Source organism: Sprattus sprattus (assembly GCF_963457725.1).
Source record: "Sprattus sprattus genome assembly, chromosome: 19".
Classification (NCBI taxonomy): domain Eukaryota; kingdom Metazoa; phylum Chordata; class Actinopteri; order Clupeiformes; family Clupeidae; genus Sprattus; species Sprattus sprattus.
Genome location: NC_137917.1, coordinates 11,673,135 through 11,691,280, shown reverse-complemented (window position 1 = coordinate 11,691,280; position 18,146 = coordinate 11,673,135). Strand labels below are relative to the sequence as shown.

Here is an 18,146-nt window from a genome sequence, read left to right as displayed (position 1 = left end):
GTGGATTGAAGTCGGCCAATTGTAGGCTAGGCTTTGTTCAAGTGCAGGAAATTATCCATTGTTTTCAAACACTAAAAACGTGCTGATTGTTTACCTTTTTAGATTTGATATACTGTTACAAAATAAACTTTTCACAGAATTGTATTAATCCATGAGCTTTAAATCATCCAGTTTTAAACACATTTGAAATACATCACATTCAATTGGAAGTTATAAAACTGACAAACACAGAAAGGTAAAATTGTTCAGCTGTTCGTTAAAAACTCTAGTCAACATAATAAACATCTGTATCGTTGCCACTGTCCAATGGGTCATGCTGTCTGCATGGAGCACAGGCATAACAGAACTGGTCCAGGTCTCTCCAGCACTGAGGGCAGTAGACCACTCCACAACCAGGCCCAGGGCAGTCCATCCCCTGCCCTCTCCTCTGACGCTCTCCACACACACAGCACCACTTCAGGCCAAATCGCTTTATCTGGACAATCAGCACTGAGAATATCTGAGAAGAGGGAAGGGATGTAAAATCAGGAGGAAGGATGGAAATCAAACTTAGAAATAACTTTTGGGGCTATGTTGACCTTCCTTTCCCGAGAACCTTTCCCGAGAACACTTTATGTCCTCACCTTTTCTGGAAAAGTTACACTTCCAAATCATTGGACACTGATTTACATACCATGGTACCATGGTACATGATCAATTCCATGCTCTGACTATGATTTTCAAATCTTGTCTATTTTTGAAGTTCTGAATTTCCTGGAGCAGGCCACACACGACTAAGCCACTGCCCCACAGAATTATGAATGGCAAGACTTGCTGTACCAAGGTATCACATCAAAAGTTCTGGACACTCACAGACATCTGTGACCTTCGTGCAGTCATTAGCTTTCTGCGCTGGATGTTGACAAACATCATGCGTTTCTGTATCTGCAGGTTGTAGAGGAATAGAATTCGCCTCTTCTCTCTCTAAGCATGAAGACATCCAATACACAGAGCACACAGAAATGGACAGACATTAGATTTCAGAGAAATGTATGATGCTAAACAGTATGACAGTGGTTAGCAGTACGCTCTATGTGACTGTTTATAACTTTACATATGGTATCAGTGTCCCAGACCAAGTTTTCTTTCCACCTTTTTGATTTCACTGAGATGACAGCCACATAATCTCCCTGAAGCAGGTTAAGACAGCTGCAACTGAACCAAAGCTAAAGGCACACACTCTTGTGTGGCCCTCTTTGTGCATTTCAGCTGCGTTATTATCACACTTGAGCTATGGGTAATCCTCCACAGAAAACTGCATGAATGGAATACTGGTAAGAACAGTAATGACACACACGCTGATTCAGGACGAAGGCATGACAGAGGCAAGGGTAATCCCCCCCCCCCCCCTCCCCTCGCCTTCAGAGCAAACACGTGCGCACACACACGCCGGCATACACCGGCAAGGTCTACACAGAATACTGTTGGTTTAATGCTATTACAGTAAGCCCTTCTCAGCTCAGTGCTACTTTGCTGGATGCTGAGGAAGAAAATGCATTTCTTAAAGGATTGGAGAAATCCATCCCCCCCCACTCACCCCATGAATATGTACATTTCACCCAGAGGTGCAGGGCGAAATGTAATATTTTCTTTTTCCTTGTTATGCAATGGTTTTAATATTATTTTGTGGTATTCTTGGCAGTGTTACAAATGGAGGACTTAGTGAATTGTGTCTGTATAGAAGTGTAAATCATTTTTCTTCATTATGAGTAAGTTAGATTAAGTGGCCACTACAAAGTGTGCTAAATTGCTCGACACAAAGTGGATTTATCCAGAAAAAAAGTGTTTGCTTTGTATGCTACTTTCTACGGCAGTTCCCAAATGTATGTTGAATAAAATATCTGTGAGAAGAAAATCTAAATTAATCCTATGTTTGTTTTCTCATAGCTACAGTAAATCATATCTTCATAAAAAAAATCACATTACACAACATTTTTTGACTGTTTTTGTTTGTTTTCATCAAGAGGGATGCAAAGGACTTTTCTGTATTTGTTCAGACTTTCCTGTGCCAGGACTAAAAAGGTTACACCATAATAAATATTCTGCTGTTGGAAAGGCAGGCTTGATAAACATGCGTTGGCCGGGAAGCGTGCCAACATATCCATCTGAGAAAGCAGCCGTTGCTTTTAACAACCTCTAACGAAAGGCACATCAAAAACATGGGAAACATAGCCACAGCAGCAGCATCTATTGTAATGTGTTGGAAAATGTCATCGTATCCTAAAGGACAGAAAAGTAATTTTACTAAGTGGAATGAAATGTTTGTTTAGGGACAATGAGGTTAAAATCTGTGATCTGTGAAATGGAGGCCTTATGGATTTTCTGCCACATCTGTGTTCATTCATATTTCATGTGGCCAGTTCTGTTAGTCATATATATGTGTATATATACATGTACATACAATCATAGTTGGTGTAAATTACAGGATCCTACAACAACACTGTCACTTTAGTTTGATCTAGCAGCCAGCTATTTTGAATCCATACACAGGTAGTGAGAGTAAATCATTGATGATTAAGATGCAATTTACACCCCATATCAAATGTGAGCCCCATTTGTCCAACAGGAAGCAACAACATATTGTTGTATTATGTAAGATTTTGGTTAAAGGTGTTTGTTTTTATTTGGGATAAAAGCTATGTTATGTAAATGTAAATTACTTTGTAGCTAACATACGTGCGTAACTCTCTCACCTTGGGGAAATAGAAGGCTGCGATGACCCGGCGCAGTCGGTTGCTGTACACCTGCAGGCAGCACATGAGGGCCATTATGAGGAGAGGGACAATACTCCACATGTACTCCTCCCAGGTCAGGGCATGAGGCTGGGGCAGACAGTCTGCGGACATGAGTACATTTCAGCTCCACTGACACAGAACAAAACTGAAGAATGAAGTCCACCTGACTGAATTTCTGTTATAATAGTGACAGGTAGAAAAAAAATCATGAAATGGATCAGTATACAGGTCCTGTCGAGTCAACAAGTGACTAGAGAACGTTTTCTGGATATACTATGCATTCATATTTGCAAATCTTATGTCGTGTTTCTGACACCAGCAGATGCAGTGACAGCTTGCCTGCCAATTCAATTGCTGAGTTTCACTGTCAAAACAGTGTCATTGGTTTTATTTATAATGGCAAATAACAGGATGTACAGAATTAGAACTCCACTGGACTCAGCTGATATAGAGTCCCATAAAAAGACATAACACAAGGCCACCTACGCTGGTTACTGGACTGCATATCCACACTGGAGGAGGTGTTGAAAGCGCCAATTGTCTTCCGCAGGATATTCGCCAGTATGGACTCCCCACCAACATCAATATCTATGTGGTGATGACCTGAGGGGTTTATAACTATCCCATTAGAAAAGAGTCATCTTTTATAATCTACATGCCAATTTATACTATTTGTCAAATCTTTTCAAAAAGGGGATCTAGCCTGTTCTGTCATGTAGTAGATCCAGCTGGTATTGTGTTGGAAAAGTGAGAATGTATGAATAATATATATGCACTCATAAACATAGTCTATTCCATATATTGTAATAATGTCAAGTCTATTCGGTATATTGTAATAATATCAGGTCTATTATATATTGTCAGACCAGAAACGAGCCCTACTCACTGGAGAAAGTATACTCTGTGAATGAGTGTCTACGGATGATGTCAAAGATATGATACAGGATCCAGTCCACAGCCAGTAGCACACAGGTGAAGAGGGTGAGAGACAGCACCTGCAGCAGGCCCACCACCTGTAGACAGAGTTATAGTCACTATCATTTACCATTTATCACCATGTGTCATCTATATTTCTCACTGAAAATGCTTGATAGGCCTGAAACTATATTTCGTCATATCTTCTAAATTAGTATGCATTTGAGAGGTTGGGCAGCAGTGATATGCAGGTGCTGTCATTCAAGCAAACCAAAATATGAAAAACTAAGAAAGTGTGGAACTCTGAGGGGACAAACCACAAGTTTGAGCTCGCTGGGGTGGATGGAGAAGCTCCATGGGTGGATGAAGTGTTTCTGCTCGGCCTTCTTCAGAGGTAACATATACCTCTTACCCTAGAACAGCAGTTTAACTTCTCAAAAACCTTCAGTCATACAGACATGTTGCGCACATGGAGTTGTTTCCATATATGAAAACAAAATTAATGTATTACTTGGCCACTACATTTCTTTGACAATTACTATATCTTGACAAAAGTTTACTTCCGTGGAAAAGAATATGATGACATCAATCTGGAATATGGGACAAACAACTGGCATCCTTACGGTTTTTCTCCTGCGTGCATCAATCTGCCTGAAGTATGTTGTAATGTAAATATTGTCGAAGCGAATATCCTGGCAGTACTGTCTTGCATATCCAAAGGCACTTTGTGGATATTGAAAAATAGGAGAACATGAATGTTGCTCTGATTGAACATTTATGCTGCAGTCGTCTCTTCATAATTATGGTAGTTTAATTCAGCCATACAATAGAAACGTGAAACTCACGAAACAAACACAGCAACGAAGGCAAAGGACAAAAGGACATGGACTAATTCCAACAGCTGGTCAACAACAGCCTTCTTCTCCTCAAATGTTTTGCTGAGTTCTGTGGAGAAATCTTCCTGAAGCATGGACAGGCCAAAAACCGATTGCTGCTCAACTTTCTATGCACAAAAAATATGGGAGAAGTGTTGGTAAATATCTGTGTGTTCTTTAATTTAGTAAAAATGATAAAGCATTGATACATCTATCTGATATCACAAGCAATTGTATAGCCTTAATTATTTTGATCAAAATAAATATTATGACTATGTTACAGTTAAATATTTTGCAATCTTAAATCCCAGGATGTGAAAACTATTCAGTAGCTTTGTTTGTCCCACAGTAATGTGCTGATTTAACTGTAATCTAGCCTCTCATCAACTGATGCTTATGGATTACATACAGGGGATTATGCAAGATAACACACAGTATAAACAACAAGAGGCAGGTAAGCGGATATACTGCAATCACAGTAGGTATGAGAGAGGAAATGTATTGGACCTGGAGGATCACATTAGTGGTGAACTCTGCTCCAAGTTTGTCTATGGACAAATTGAGCTTGTCAAAGGTCTGCCCAAAGTTTCCCTCCACAGGAATTTCATCTCTGCACCAAGGTGTCATGACTAAGAAGATAACAACACACCTGATGTTAATCACCATGTAAAGAACTAACACCAAATAATAATAACCTACCGTTTCAAAGGGTACAGGCAATATTCAAGCAGTAAAGAAAAAAGTGGAATTCATTTAACTGATTCATGGATATACAAATGGAATTATATACAAATGAATATATGATTGACTTAATGTACTCCTGCAATTGTGAGGGAACCTACAGTGAGCCTTGATTCATGAGATGTTTCATTTAAACAATCAACTTCTGGGCTCTTACCTTTCATGACATCACAGAGAATCTCAAATTTCATTGGCAGACAGAGCAGGTGATTGATGAGAGGGACAGCAATGGTATCCATGCACTCTTGCCACTTGACGTCAAACCAGTCCCGGCAGCGTTCTATTCCCTGTTCCACCACATCTGCCACAACCACCATAATTGCAGTTGTTATAGTTGTCACAACATCCTGTACTTAAGACTTAAGGCAAATGATTTGTTACATGCCCATGTCATTATTACAGTGCTGAACTCTGGCACTCACAGTCACAGCGCATCATTGTTTTGGCAGCAAAGACTTCCTGAGTACTGTTGCCCGTGGTGACCAAATCCTGTTCAAAGTTGTTGTACCCATACCGTCCCATCACCTCATCTCTGATGCTCTGGAAGTTTTTAGTAATGTTCTTGACTTCGCTCTGAAGCTCTCCAGTGTCGTCCTAAAATGTATATAATGCCTTAACAGTGGATCATTAACCAACTGGATAGTACATGAACAATGCAGGTTTTCTGTTTTAGTACACATACCACAATCTCCTGGACAACTTGAACGAATGGGTCCATCACTACTCTCCACATAACTTTGCTGTGTCGAATCTGCAAGTCCATATTACAACCCATGGAGTAAGCCACATTCTGAATGTTGCGAGGAATGTTGGAGATTGGCCCTGTCAGAATGGAATTCACGCAGAGTTGTCAATAAGTCAGTTATCTTGAGTGATAACACTGAATAATGTTCAATGAAGATTTCACCCATGCAGTCCCCTGGATCAAGAACTGTATAAACTGTGAAACAAATCCAAGGGGATGAAAAGAAAAACAGGGATGCATTTTATTTCTTGAGCCTGCGCAATTACAGTAGGCTACACTTAAAATTAATAATTTACCTTGATAAAGACCAAAGACGACAAACAGCATGAGATAAGCCCTTCCGTGAGAACCAAGGATGCTGGGGAACATCAGGAGGACTGAGCAACGGAAGCGTGTGGAAAACATTCCACCCAGAATGCACACACCTGAAAATTCACAATAAAGTTAGCCTTACTAAACCAGAATATAAGCCTGTGATATGTTTAGTGGTGTCTTACTATTTGAAAACAAAAAAAAAAACTAGGCAACTCACCAACAAACACATAGCCAACAATTAATCTTTGACTGAGGGTCATCACAATGTTGTGCATCAGACCCAGATATAACCCTAAGAAGGAAACAGTCATAGTGTGTTAAATCAAAATATAGGGCTTCTCTCAAAAATCTATGTTCACTTTAAAGCATGCTTGCCTGCACCACTGACGATTCCAAATATTGCACCAAACAGTTGCCGAGCCCGTGGAAACTCGTGAGCTGGACTAAACATGAAACTCAGAGCGAAACCGGGAAGGATCCTCTCGCAGATTTTTTCGATGGCTGTCAGAAAAAAATATCAATAAGCCTAATTATAATCGTCATGTGCTATTCACGCTTGCATGGTGTCTAACAGGTGGTTGGCCTAACTGTACTGTGTAGCGGAGCAATGCATTCTCACTTGAGTGAGGTGGTTTTCGTTTTTTGGTATGTAGAAGGTCAACCAGTGTGGATCCCATTGTATCTCACGGTTTGCCAGTGTCAGGAAGAAGACATGAAGGAACACCACTGTATGGCTCAGAAACCTGAACCACTGAACCACGTACTGTTGGCACCTGAAAGCACTAGAAGCACATGCATCAGATTTGGTGCTAGATTTGTGGTAGGACCTGCAGAATTGCTGATGGCGTCACAAACACTTTGCAGGTGTTCTGTTACTTTTAAGACAAAACTGTTCTAGACTGATCCACGCCACTGCAACACACCAATCCAATATGGAAGAAAATGTTAATATGTTCGTTGGTTGATTGGCGATAGAAGTCTGCAGGGTTATCGCGCTACTGAGACGAACGGCATCATGACTCATAGAATACAAGCTTACAAGCCGCGAGACCGTGGATCTCACGAATCGTCATTCAAAAAAGTGAAGCGCAGTATTCGTAGTTTCTTGGTCGGCTTACTCCTAGCCTCGGTTTATGGCATGATGGCGTTGTTTTTGCAAAATCACGGTCTGTTGTACAGCATTATCAGTACAGTAGTCATTGCTGCTCTTGCCGCATTTGGCATGGGCCTATCTAAGGGCATAAGGGCTAATGTCATGCTGATGCTACCGACTCTGTGTTCAAGTAAGTTTATAATCCTGCATTTTGTAATGAGTCTATTGTTTTTTGCTGTTAATTCCAATTACAGTGTGCATTAAGGCCACCAAACCAACAGAAATCGTAATTTCAATCTCTTCACATTTTTAGAAAACGGGAAAAACGTCTTGCTGTTCCTCGCCTTCTCGATGGTCGTCCAAGGCCCCATGAGCAACACGATGGAGAACTTTGACCGTGCGGCGGACAGTGTTGTGTGCGGAGCCGAGTTGGCCATGAACCAAACTCAGGAACTGATGGAGCGCGCAGCGACACCTCTGCTCCGTGAGTCTCACATAAATGTATGCCTGTTCAATTTGCGAAAGGCAGCCCACAACCCATCAACTGTAGATCACAACTCAAGGTGTCTAAGAACTCTTACCATGGCTGCTGTGCACATCATAAACAAACCAAATTTACAAACCTAACTAAATTACTTGGCTTCCGTGTTTGTAATTGGCACTTTGCGTTCAGATAGACAGTACATATCAGACAGGGGTGTTATTGTGCCTTTAGTCTGTGTATCTGTTGGGGGTAGGAATGAGGAGTATTTTCTATTTCAATTTTATAATTAACTTGTAAATACACTTCTTGACATTTTTTTTCTTTTCTTCAGCTGTGTTAAAAAAGGTTAAGGAGGTGGCAAGGAATGCATACTCGCTGGCAGGAAGAGTGCAGAACTTTATTATGTCTCTCACTGAGTCAGTTCAGCACATCGGTGAGTCACAAAGAGTGGGCAGATAGATATTCATACTAGAGGGGGCTTATTTGTTACATTTCAAGTGCTCAAATGTTGAAGTGCTTTAATCTGCTCAGGGACCTGAAGTGTATGCCAAATGTTGACGCATGTGGAACTTTTGGCCGATTAAAAAAAAAGAAGAACAAACAAAGTTCCATTCAAACTGTGAAACAAATTTAATTTGTTCCAGGACTAAATGTTTTTATTTAACTGCCCAACTTAGATATACCTTTTGTCCATAGTAATAAATGTGAAATATATATGTATATATGTATGCTGTATTATCTATCTTTTGCTATATGTGCTTGCATAGTGCATACCCTATTTCTGAGAAAGAAAATATGTCATTGTACTAATGACTATCTGTTGTTTCAGCTCGAAGCCTGAGGAATGTGTTACATTTCCTAGCTGGAATTGGAGATGTTTGCAATGACAAACTCGGCACACCGTTCAAGAGATGCAACCAGCTGTTTGACGAGGCTCGCGATGACTGCAGGGAGCAGCTCTCTGTGTTCTCCTTCCTGTGCTACATCGTGGATGGCTTCAGGCCTCTTTGCCATCTTGCCAAAGGTCTGTTTTTAAATAATGAGTATCCCAGCCCTCCTGCCTCTAAAGAGCCCAAGCATCTGCTTGATTTGGGTCTGCAATTGTTTGTTAGTATCTCAAACAGATATTGTCTGCTCTGCAAGCTCTGTGTTGTGCTTCTGATAAGTAGTAACACCAACATACAGCAACTCATGGGGCAAAGTTGGTTGAAGAGTCATTAGTGAAGAGTCCAAGCATGTGTTTATGTTGATCAGGTAATTACCAGACAGACATAGCTAGCTTGGACCAGTTTTTCCTATTTAAAATGGCAAAGCCCGACTGGAGATGCCGGGGATTGAACCCGGGACCTCATACATGCGAAGCATGCGCTCTACCACTGAGCTACATCCCCTGTCTCACAATAGGCTTTTGTCTTCTGAGTGTACCCCAACCCCCTCACCATCTTTTCAAGATGGCTATGGAAATCCACCTTAGAATTTTACTGCCACTGAAAACGTTTTAACTATCAAAAAGACTCATTGCAACCAGCAGCAGCATTACTTTTGGATAAATGTTCCTGTCATCAATTACCATTTTTACCACTTTAGTGTGTAAAGTTGCCATCAGTGTCCTCTAGAAGTTAAAAGACATTTTCGGTCATGGTCTGTCCACAGAAAGTGTGTGAGCAGCACTTTCAGAGGTTTTCCACTGACACTCCTGTGCTGGGTGCCCATGACTCACTCACTTCCTCCTTTGTTTTCATTTCAAATGAATTATTGTTTGATATCCGCCAGTGCTCTTAGGTCAGCCTGACCAGCACTTTTCTGGCTTCTCAATCCAAACATGACCTCAGAATGGAGCCAGGGCCAGGCATGACATGAGAGAAATGATAAACTGAGATCTTAAATCATTTCACTGGAAGTGTTGTTGCCTACCTTTTACTAGTGTGTGTGTCGTCATGCAATGTTTTGTATTATATACTTAAGAATAATACCACTGAACCACAGGGAAAGAGATATTATTTAAATAATCATAAACTTCCTGGTATGTTTCATCATAGCTAGAGGCTAGTCTAGCATTGAGAAAGCACTCATTTGAAAGTATATTATGACCAAAAAGGGGGAAAAGACTAGAGTCCACATTTAGGTTTTGCGAAAGGTTGTTCATATTTGAGCTCAACAGCCAATCAAATTACACCCCACCCTTCCGTACTGCTGAAGCACCATGTTGATTGGCTGGGATTGTTTATGGCTATGTTTGTCTTATTTAAAGAGCCAGGTCTGTGTAAGAACACCAGAGGTTTTTTTTGCATAAAACACTGAACGACCAGCTAGAGAACTGTAAAGAGCAATTAGTTAAATTTGACAAAATGTGGATGGGATTAGAATTGTGGACCTCATCTTTAAAGGGAATCGTCATGATGTTGACTTTACGTCACTTAGTTACTGGTATTTAATGTATTTAAATGTTATTCATTTATTGTGAGAAGTGAAATGTTTTTGTGAGCTTTTTTATTTTAGTGAGTCATGCACCTCATGTCTTCCTTTTCACACAGCTGGTCAGTTTTTCTGCATCATCCCTTCATATATTGCAGATCACATCAAAACAAAGCTTGCTGACAGTAAGTAGGGCATCTCTGCTTTCAGATTGCATTAAACTATTTATTGAACAAAAGAGCCGTAATATTTCATTTTGTGGTCAATCTGTGTAATTACACACAGCATTTAAAGGCATTCTGATCATTATATAATGTAGATAATGTAGATCTCTGTTGTTGCCTTTGTTTATCCTCTAGTGACTGTGGAGGCATTTAAGAAACTAAGACAACAGTTTGAGTTCAACATATCGGCCTCGATGCACTATGACGTGCAACTCAACAGCAGCAAATCGATGCAAGAGATGTCACAGAAAATCATGGAGGAAATCACAGAAGAACTATTCCTCTTTCAGAAGCTTTCAGGCCTTCTGTCCTATCTTGGCCTCTTCCTCCTTGTTTACATTTACATTCAGTGAGTGGTTAGTTCAGCCCAAAGCCAAAGTCTAGGATAAAAGGCATTTAGGCTAAATTAGGGGAGGCCAATCCCTCCCCTGACCGCCACACCTGGCTCTAATATACCGATGTGCCTGAAGAACATTAGCTAAAACTGGTGTTATAATATGACTGTAGCGCTGCAGGAAGAGAGAGCCCCTGCTGTGACGTGGCACTTTTGGCTACCCATAAAATGCCAGCTATGTTGTGTTTGCTCATTTGTTGAACATCTTGGTTTGTCAAGGGCGGTCATGTACAAAAACAGCTACCTGAAGTGCGACGACTTCGACAACAGCTACATCACAGAGCGGTTCGTCCAGCTGGACCAGAGGCGCTTGTGCGAGGGCAGGCCGACCCTGCTGCCCCTGAGCCAGAGAGAGGCTCTCACTTACATCCAGCCACGTGAGTGTGCAGAAGGTGTCGGGGCAGCCACTCCAAAACACACAATAGGTTAGAAGGGAAGGATGGGAGGAGAGAAATGGTGAAGGGGGAAGTGAGAAAGCCCTGATGGACGAAGCTGATAAAGTTCAGATCTAAACTCAGTGGGTCAGAGAGTAAACCTCTAAACTAGTATGGACATGATGATACTGTTGTAATATAGTCTCCACACAGTAACATTAATGATCTCTCTGGCAGTGTCTCTGCATCTGACTGGCAGAGAGAGAAGATCAGCGATAACCAGCACGGTCTCCGTCCTTCGGCACATTGCTGTGGGCTGCGCCATTATGGCTCTGGACCTCATTGTGTTCTGGGTGTTTGATACAGTCCAGCATCTGGCCAAGGGAGAGATCGTTGCCAAAGGTAATGAGGTTGACGTGACTTAATAAAAGTCCCAGGTCTATTATCTGATGAAATGCTGAGGACTTCACTGGTGAGGCCTTTATCAACCTGTAAAGGAGAAGCTAAAGTGAAGATAATAACAATTTATCATCAAGAATGGCAGGCTAGCATATGTTCTATGTATGCGTATATCTAAATATGTATATCATTTAAACGTATGGACATTAGTATATTATTAAGCAGTAGAACTGTGCAACTGTTTTTTTTTCTTCTTTTAATTACCACCTCTTCCTCAGCCCCTGTAATGGTCACAGTTGAAGTAAATGGCTCAGGCTACACATCAGACATCTTTAAGGATATCGTGTCCTCCTTTGACATTCTGCAGAGAGGCAACATCACCATACTAAGCAAGAAGTGCCTCATGGAGCCCAGAGAGCCTGAATATACAGGATATGTGGTCATAGGTAGGCTAGCATTGGAATAGTATCAGCCGTACGCTGTATGTGCTGGTTGGCCATAAAGTAACTATACAGCAGTGACACCTAGTGGTAGATATGGGTACCAATCTTTCACACAGTTCAGAGTTTGAGATTGATTGATGACGAACATATGTAGTTTACACAGCAAAGGAAAATAAACGTAGTTCACGCAGAGCGAATCAGAGTGACAGATTAAAAATGTACGAGACTAAAGGAACCAAAACATAACATATGAAAATGAAAGTCAGTGTAACTGTCCCAACTTGTCCAAAGGAAATTAATCTGTTTAGTTTACACATCCAACTTCTTGAGTGGTGGCTTGTTTTGAAGTTGTGTTAGCAGCTGACAGATACTTAATGTTAAATGCATTGCATGGATTATCTTCCTGCTTGTCTTCTGTTACAGGAGCTCTTTATGGCCTCGCCCTTTTCATTGTTGTTGCCGGCAGCTATGTCAAACGTTTACGAAGGCTTATTTGTGCCAACTTCCACCCCAAACGGGAGAGGGTAAGTCACCACTCATGCTCTGATCTACCCCACTCAACACCACTATTGTCAGTTATTTTAGTATGTTTGACCACCTAAAAACCAAAAAATATATAGTTTTTTGATTGTGTTCTGAGTGTACATGTTCTTGCGCATGCTTTAGTTGTAGCAGTATGACTACAGCTCCTCTGTGTTAATGCTAAAGGCATGTATACGCAGGTTATTTCAGCAATGCTGGGAATCCATGCAATGCAGGTCAATGGTGCAACCGCCAATGACTGTGACACAGAGGTGTCTGTCTGAAAACACAAGGCAGCATAGTTTCATTTTGAGTGTCAAGAGACTGTCATTTGTGTGTGTTTGTGTGTGTGTGTGTGTGTGTGTGTGTGTGTGTGTGTGTGTGTGTGTGTGTGTGTTTTACCCCTTGCCTGTGGCACAGGAGAGGATCCATGCTTTGCATCAGCATATCCTGACTCAGCGGTTGACTGTCCAAAAGAACTTGCTGAGGTTTGTGGCGAGGAGCAAGGAGGATGGACAGTCCAGTGGTTTCCTGCAAGCACTGGCCTTGGTGTAAGACTCAGACAAACAGGTCTTCTTAAGTCCTTGATTGTCGTGTAAAAGAGACTTTTCCACTTCTCAGTGGGCGTGGTGCCTCATGTTTACCTTTTGTCTGCTCTCAGTCTCCCGGGTGGATCAAGGGTGGCCAGATTTTTGGGGGCTTTTGACCAATCCTGCATGGCTTGTGGGAAGATGTTGGAGGGCGAGGATGATCCTAACACCCACGCCTGTTCTACCCCACAGTGCAAAGGTATTTCAAAACACCTTCATAGGCCATACACAACACATACTATTTTAATGGTGAAGGGGACCATATTGAGAGGCCTATTTTCCTCCTAGGCCTGTACTGCCTCCAGTGCTTTAGGAGTATGGACAACATCTGTGCTGTGTGCATGGGGCCCCTGACATTCCAGGAAGACAGTGAGGAAGAGCTGTAAGTTATGGCAGGGAAGGCCATAACACTGGGTGGACTGGGTTGGGAGGAGATGAAAATCCAATATCAGTTTATTTCCATCAGCCTCAACCTGTTCTTTCTCACAACATCATCATTATCAATATACACATCATTAGTCACTCAGTCAGTATGTCACCATTAAGTGTGTGCAGACAAACCAATCAAGATCAACTGGATCTACAAAAATGCCAATTTCTTTTATATGAAGCTACCTAAATCCTTGTATTTGAATACTTTACAGACACCAAAATGATTTGGCTATTGTAATATCTGTATTTAGTATTTATTTTGTATGTGTATGTGCATGCATAAGGTTGTGTGTGTGTGTGTTTGTGTGTGTGTGTGTGTCCCTCTCAGAGACTCCAGTGATGATCAGCAGGTAAGCCTCTGGACCAGTGCTCTCACCTCTCCTCACATCAACCAGAGGAGAGACCGGCGGAGGCTGATGAAGAGGCGCATTTCCGTGGCAACAAGGAAACAATCGGTGACTGGCCAGCACAGGAGTAAAGGGACAGAGGACACCGCTGATAACAGTGACAGCAGTCCTGCCATCTTTGACTCTGAATCTGATACTAGGTATAAGAAACGGTTACTTAAGCCTTACAAAGTAAATCAATATAGTTGATGTATTCTTATGAACAATATGTATGCTGTCCTCTCTTCTCTCTTTCTCTCTCTCTCTCTCTCCCTCTCTCTATCTCTCTATCTGTTCATGTGTGCTCATGTCTTAAGTGAGCCAGACATGTCGTACCAGCACCCAGAATCCAGCAAGTGGAACACCAAGTCTCTCCTCAACATTTTATCTGTTAAAGCTATAGAAACTCAGCAGAGGGAAAGTGACACTCTTCCTCCCAATGCACACTCCATGAACAGAAGTCAGTCTGAAGAAATGCACCTGAACACTGTTGTAGTACAAAGCTCTACTTCACAGTAGCACTTATAAGCTTGGTTGGTTTCATAAGTGTATCAAGAAAGTGACGTTCCCTCCAAGGCTCCAAACAGTACATAATCCAGGACAAAGTATTCATTTGTTTGTAAATAAAGCCTATTTTTGAACGCCTGTCATAGACATTTGAACAGATTTGGACTTGAATTAAAGGGAAAACGCTTTACCTTTCATTGTCAGAGCTGCTTTGTTATCTAGTTTCAGCAAAAACAGATTGCTTCATCCGCAGAGTTTTAAAACAGAGCAAATTACATTTGGAATGTACCCTTAACAAATAGAATGTGGGTGAGCGAGTTTGGTTTTTGTTCATTATCCTGCATCGTACAGCAGCTTCAGGAATGCATGTTATGAGCCCACAGCGTCGTAATAGTCATTCCTTCAAGTTCAGGACAAGTGGTTTTGAACTCTGACAGTGGGCTTAAAATATGTTCAGCCGTTAAAGGATAAAGGTTTAAGAGGTTGTGTCACGCACCATAGTAAAAGAAAATGGGTGTTCCAAGAAGAATTGTGAAAATAATGTTCAAATTTTGCAAAAGCAGACATATAATAGTAGTAAACCCAAGGCCTATCAGTAGCACGAGTTTCCCGTCGTCTAGTCCTTAATTTAGTATGCCAATTCAGAACTTAGAATAATCAATATAAGACAAGCATTTAAATGCAAATACGAACTCTTGCTCTTGCGCAATTGCAAGTTGTAGCAATCGCTCTATTCTGTAGCGCATTTGCTTTGCATAGTTTCTTGCATTTCATTGACTGACGTGGAAGGTGGGATGGATCCAATTCTTTCAGTGGGAGGATTCAAGATCAGAGTTGGAAGGGCTGTTGAACGCCAAAGGGAAAGAGCCTATAAAATATACTTCCTCAGAACTTTGAACAAGGTGCTGGTTGCTTCTCGACTCGGCAAAACGTATTCAAATGGCGACTAAGGTGGGTGCACTTTTGTTACTGTAACTTTTGGCTGTGTTTTCAGTGTGATGGATCATAGGGGAAATGTCTGTTCCAAGTATGCGGACCATGGAAAATGGTGTTAACAATCAATATCAGGATGTTTTCAGGAACATTAAGTTTAACGCCATGATGCGCCGAATTTAAACGCAAAACATAAACTCGACTACTCACATCTCTTAATGCTCGGCAATTATTAGCCTTCTCGTGCGATAAGTTGCTCCTGTTGCGTTGTCGCATAACTTAAAATTTGGAACAGGTAACTTGCAATATTTCGCACATCTTCGATGAGTCAGAGAAAAACGTTCATGTCGCCATTCTTTACTAAATGATCACCGATGAGTGTTCATTCTATTGTCTACTTCTTAAATTTCTTGATGTGCATAGCCAAAGCTATTTGCACTGTGGCCGTCAGTGCGTATAAATGGAAAGCACGGGGAATCAATCAAATCCCTGCAGGCAAATGCTTAAAGTGGGAGGCTAAGCTACTGGTGTCTTCTCACGAAAATATAAAATGTATTTTAATAGACAGCACGAGATAGTACCTGAGTAGAATAGAATGGGATATCTGGAACAACATATCTCGACCAAAGCATACAAATACTACACCATATAATAACAGCCGGGAGTTGAATTGATAGTAGGCCTAAATGTAACAATCAAACAGACATGATAATCCACTCTTGCCCTAGTTTAAATAAGGTAAGAAAATGACTGGCCAAACGGTTTTCTAAGGAACACCTTTAAAGTAAATACTGCACAGCAGTGTGTCAACAGATAGAAAGACACAGGTGTGGTGACTTCTCACGTCCTCCTGGTTTTATGCCTCTGAATTATCAGTGAGTACGTTTTGTGTGTAAGTAGGTTGTAACTGTTTTGTAAAAGCTTTACTATTCAAACAGAACAATCTTCAGATTGTTTCAAGCTGTGTGAAGTTGTAAGTTGTGAGAAGCTAGTCGCATACACAAGAACAATTTACAATAATTATGGCCATTTATATTGCAAAATAAAAAAAAATAATGAATTGTCCTTGTTTTGGGGATTGATATGAGTATGGATGGAAATTATTTACTCAAATTAAAATGGTCTACCTCTTCAGTACTCAGACTTGGAACAGGCCCTTCACACACTGGTCAGCAAGTTTCACGATGCCTCAGCTGATAACAGCCCCACCCTGAAAGTGGACGAGTTTCAGGGCCTTCTGAGCAGTCAGTTGCCAAACCTGGCCAAGGTAAGCACTGTCTCAAGCCTAGATTTATTTCATCATGGTGTTATGACTATGTTATGACTTTTTGTCATTGTATAGGGCAGATAAAGTATATGAAAAGTAGGTATTTTGGTTAAAAACCATGCAGTTATTGTAACATTGTATATTTTATTGGTATAGATATCTGTACGATTGTAGTATTTTAATTTTTATTAAAATGGTAATTTTCATTACATTTACTGGTACTTTAGCTAGAGAGGTAGTGTAAAATGATCTACCAGACACCAATGGAACTGAGTGTTAGAAGTTAAGGTTGTAAAGAACTTGAAGTACCCTAAACATCACGCCACAGAACAAAACACAACATATTCAGAAAATCATTGCATTCTTAAGACCTGTAGTAAACGGTTAGTGGGCATTCTTCCCAGTCAGCCATAATAAACATGGGTGTAATTTCTTGATCCCAGACCTCAGGTGAAGACCAGGGCATGAGCACGATTCTGCAGGAGATGGGTGTGGAGGATGGAGGTGGAGTCAAGTTTTCAGACTTTTGGAAACTGATTGACAAACTGGCAACCACTCAGCTTGGCCTTCTAAGCACTGAGAAAACAACTAAATGTATGAAGTGTGTGCTTCTCTGAGCCTGGAAGTGATTTTAAGCGTCTCTGAAACCGATCAGCCCCATGTTTAGTTATAACTGCCCAACCAGGTGAGGTGGTTTTTAGTTTGGCACACCTGACCTGGCCACTTATTCCCTCATATCGATTACACACTGCTATTCTTCACTCAGTTTCATAAAACCTTTGACATTTTCACCACTGTTCTCCTAAAAAGGGACTCTGCATCTTGTTTTCCGAAATCCCTTAATGGCCTGACAGAACACTTTAAATGAGTGTGCAAGGGTTATGTCATCCTTTTATCTGGTGCTACAGTTAACATATTTGTGTTTCTACTATGACATTTTTAAGATGTTTTAACAACAAAATTATCATTATAATAATATTAATAATAATAATGTACAACATGTATGAGTATGTATGACATATCCCTATGTGTGGTATGATTTTGTCATTTTAATAAAACTATTCCTTTTATTTAAATGCACTTTGTAATGGCTTTTGGAAATGTGTATACGTACATTACTGATGTTTAATTTTCTTATTTTGATGTTGGTAGGCTATGTTGAATTTTATAATTTTAAGCTTGGGTATATTCATTTTATAATTTTATTTAGTAGGAGAGTTCTCAGAACTCAGAACTTGTTAGGTGAAAATTCACTCAGTTACCTCAGGGCTCCAGAGTTGTAGATAATTATATTTATTCAACAACAATTGTTGGGTTC

General features: G+C 40.8%; 3 protein-coding genes across 3 annotated transcripts; 2 read left to right on the top strand and 1 right to left on the bottom strand.

The window, feature by feature from the left end:
* Positions 1-265: 265 nt before the first annotated feature.
* dcst1 (DC-STAMP domain containing 1) lies at positions 266-6,640 on the bottom strand (the record flags this gene model as incomplete). The annotated part of the gene is made up of 14 exons (XM_080858506.1): positions 266-499; positions 853-963; positions 2,733-2,875; positions 3,261-3,377; positions 3,661-3,787; positions 4,007-4,102; positions 4,313-4,412; positions 4,535-4,692; positions 5,072-5,193; positions 5,463-5,606; positions 5,728-5,899; positions 5,988-6,127; positions 6,347-6,475; positions 6,583-6,640. 14 exons carry the CDS (start codon positions 6,638-6,640, stop codon positions 266-268), a joined length of 1,851 nt encoding a protein of 616 aa, XP_080714632.1.
* Positions 6,641-7,506: 866 nt separating this feature from the next.
* dcst2 (DC-STAMP domain containing 2) lies at positions 7,507-14,640 on the top strand (the record flags this gene model as incomplete). The annotated part of the gene is made up of 14 exons (XM_080857402.1): positions 7,507-7,648; positions 7,772-7,942; positions 8,274-8,375; positions 8,772-8,966; positions 10,717-10,930; positions 11,195-11,352; positions 11,587-11,751; positions 12,027-12,194; positions 12,615-12,715; positions 13,134-13,264; positions 13,375-13,502; positions 13,592-13,685; positions 14,064-14,282; positions 14,439-14,640. The coding sequence occupies 14 exons, from the start codon at positions 7,507-7,509 to the stop codon at positions 14,638-14,640; spliced, it is 2,190 nt and encodes a 729-aa protein (XP_080713528.1).
* An 817-nt stretch (positions 14,641-15,457) lies between these two features.
* On the top strand, positions 15,458-17,802 carry s100v1 (S100 calcium binding protein V1). Its single transcript, XM_080858612.1, has 3 exons — positions 15,458-15,579; positions 16,697-16,828; positions 17,272-17,802. The coding sequence occupies exons 1-3, from the start codon at positions 15,568-15,570 to the stop codon at positions 17,443-17,445; spliced, it is 318 nt and encodes a 105-aa protein (XP_080714738.1). The 5' UTR covers positions 15,458-15,567; the 3' UTR covers positions 17,446-17,802.
* The last annotated feature ends 344 nt before the right edge of the window (positions 17,803-18,146 follow it).

Coding starts and splice junctions, on each gene's coding strand:
- s100v1 (XM_080858612.1), top strand. Junction 16,829..17,271: donor AGTTGCCAAACCTGGCCAAG/GTAAGCACTGTC, acceptor TCTTGATCCCAG/ACCTCAGGTGAAGACCAGGG.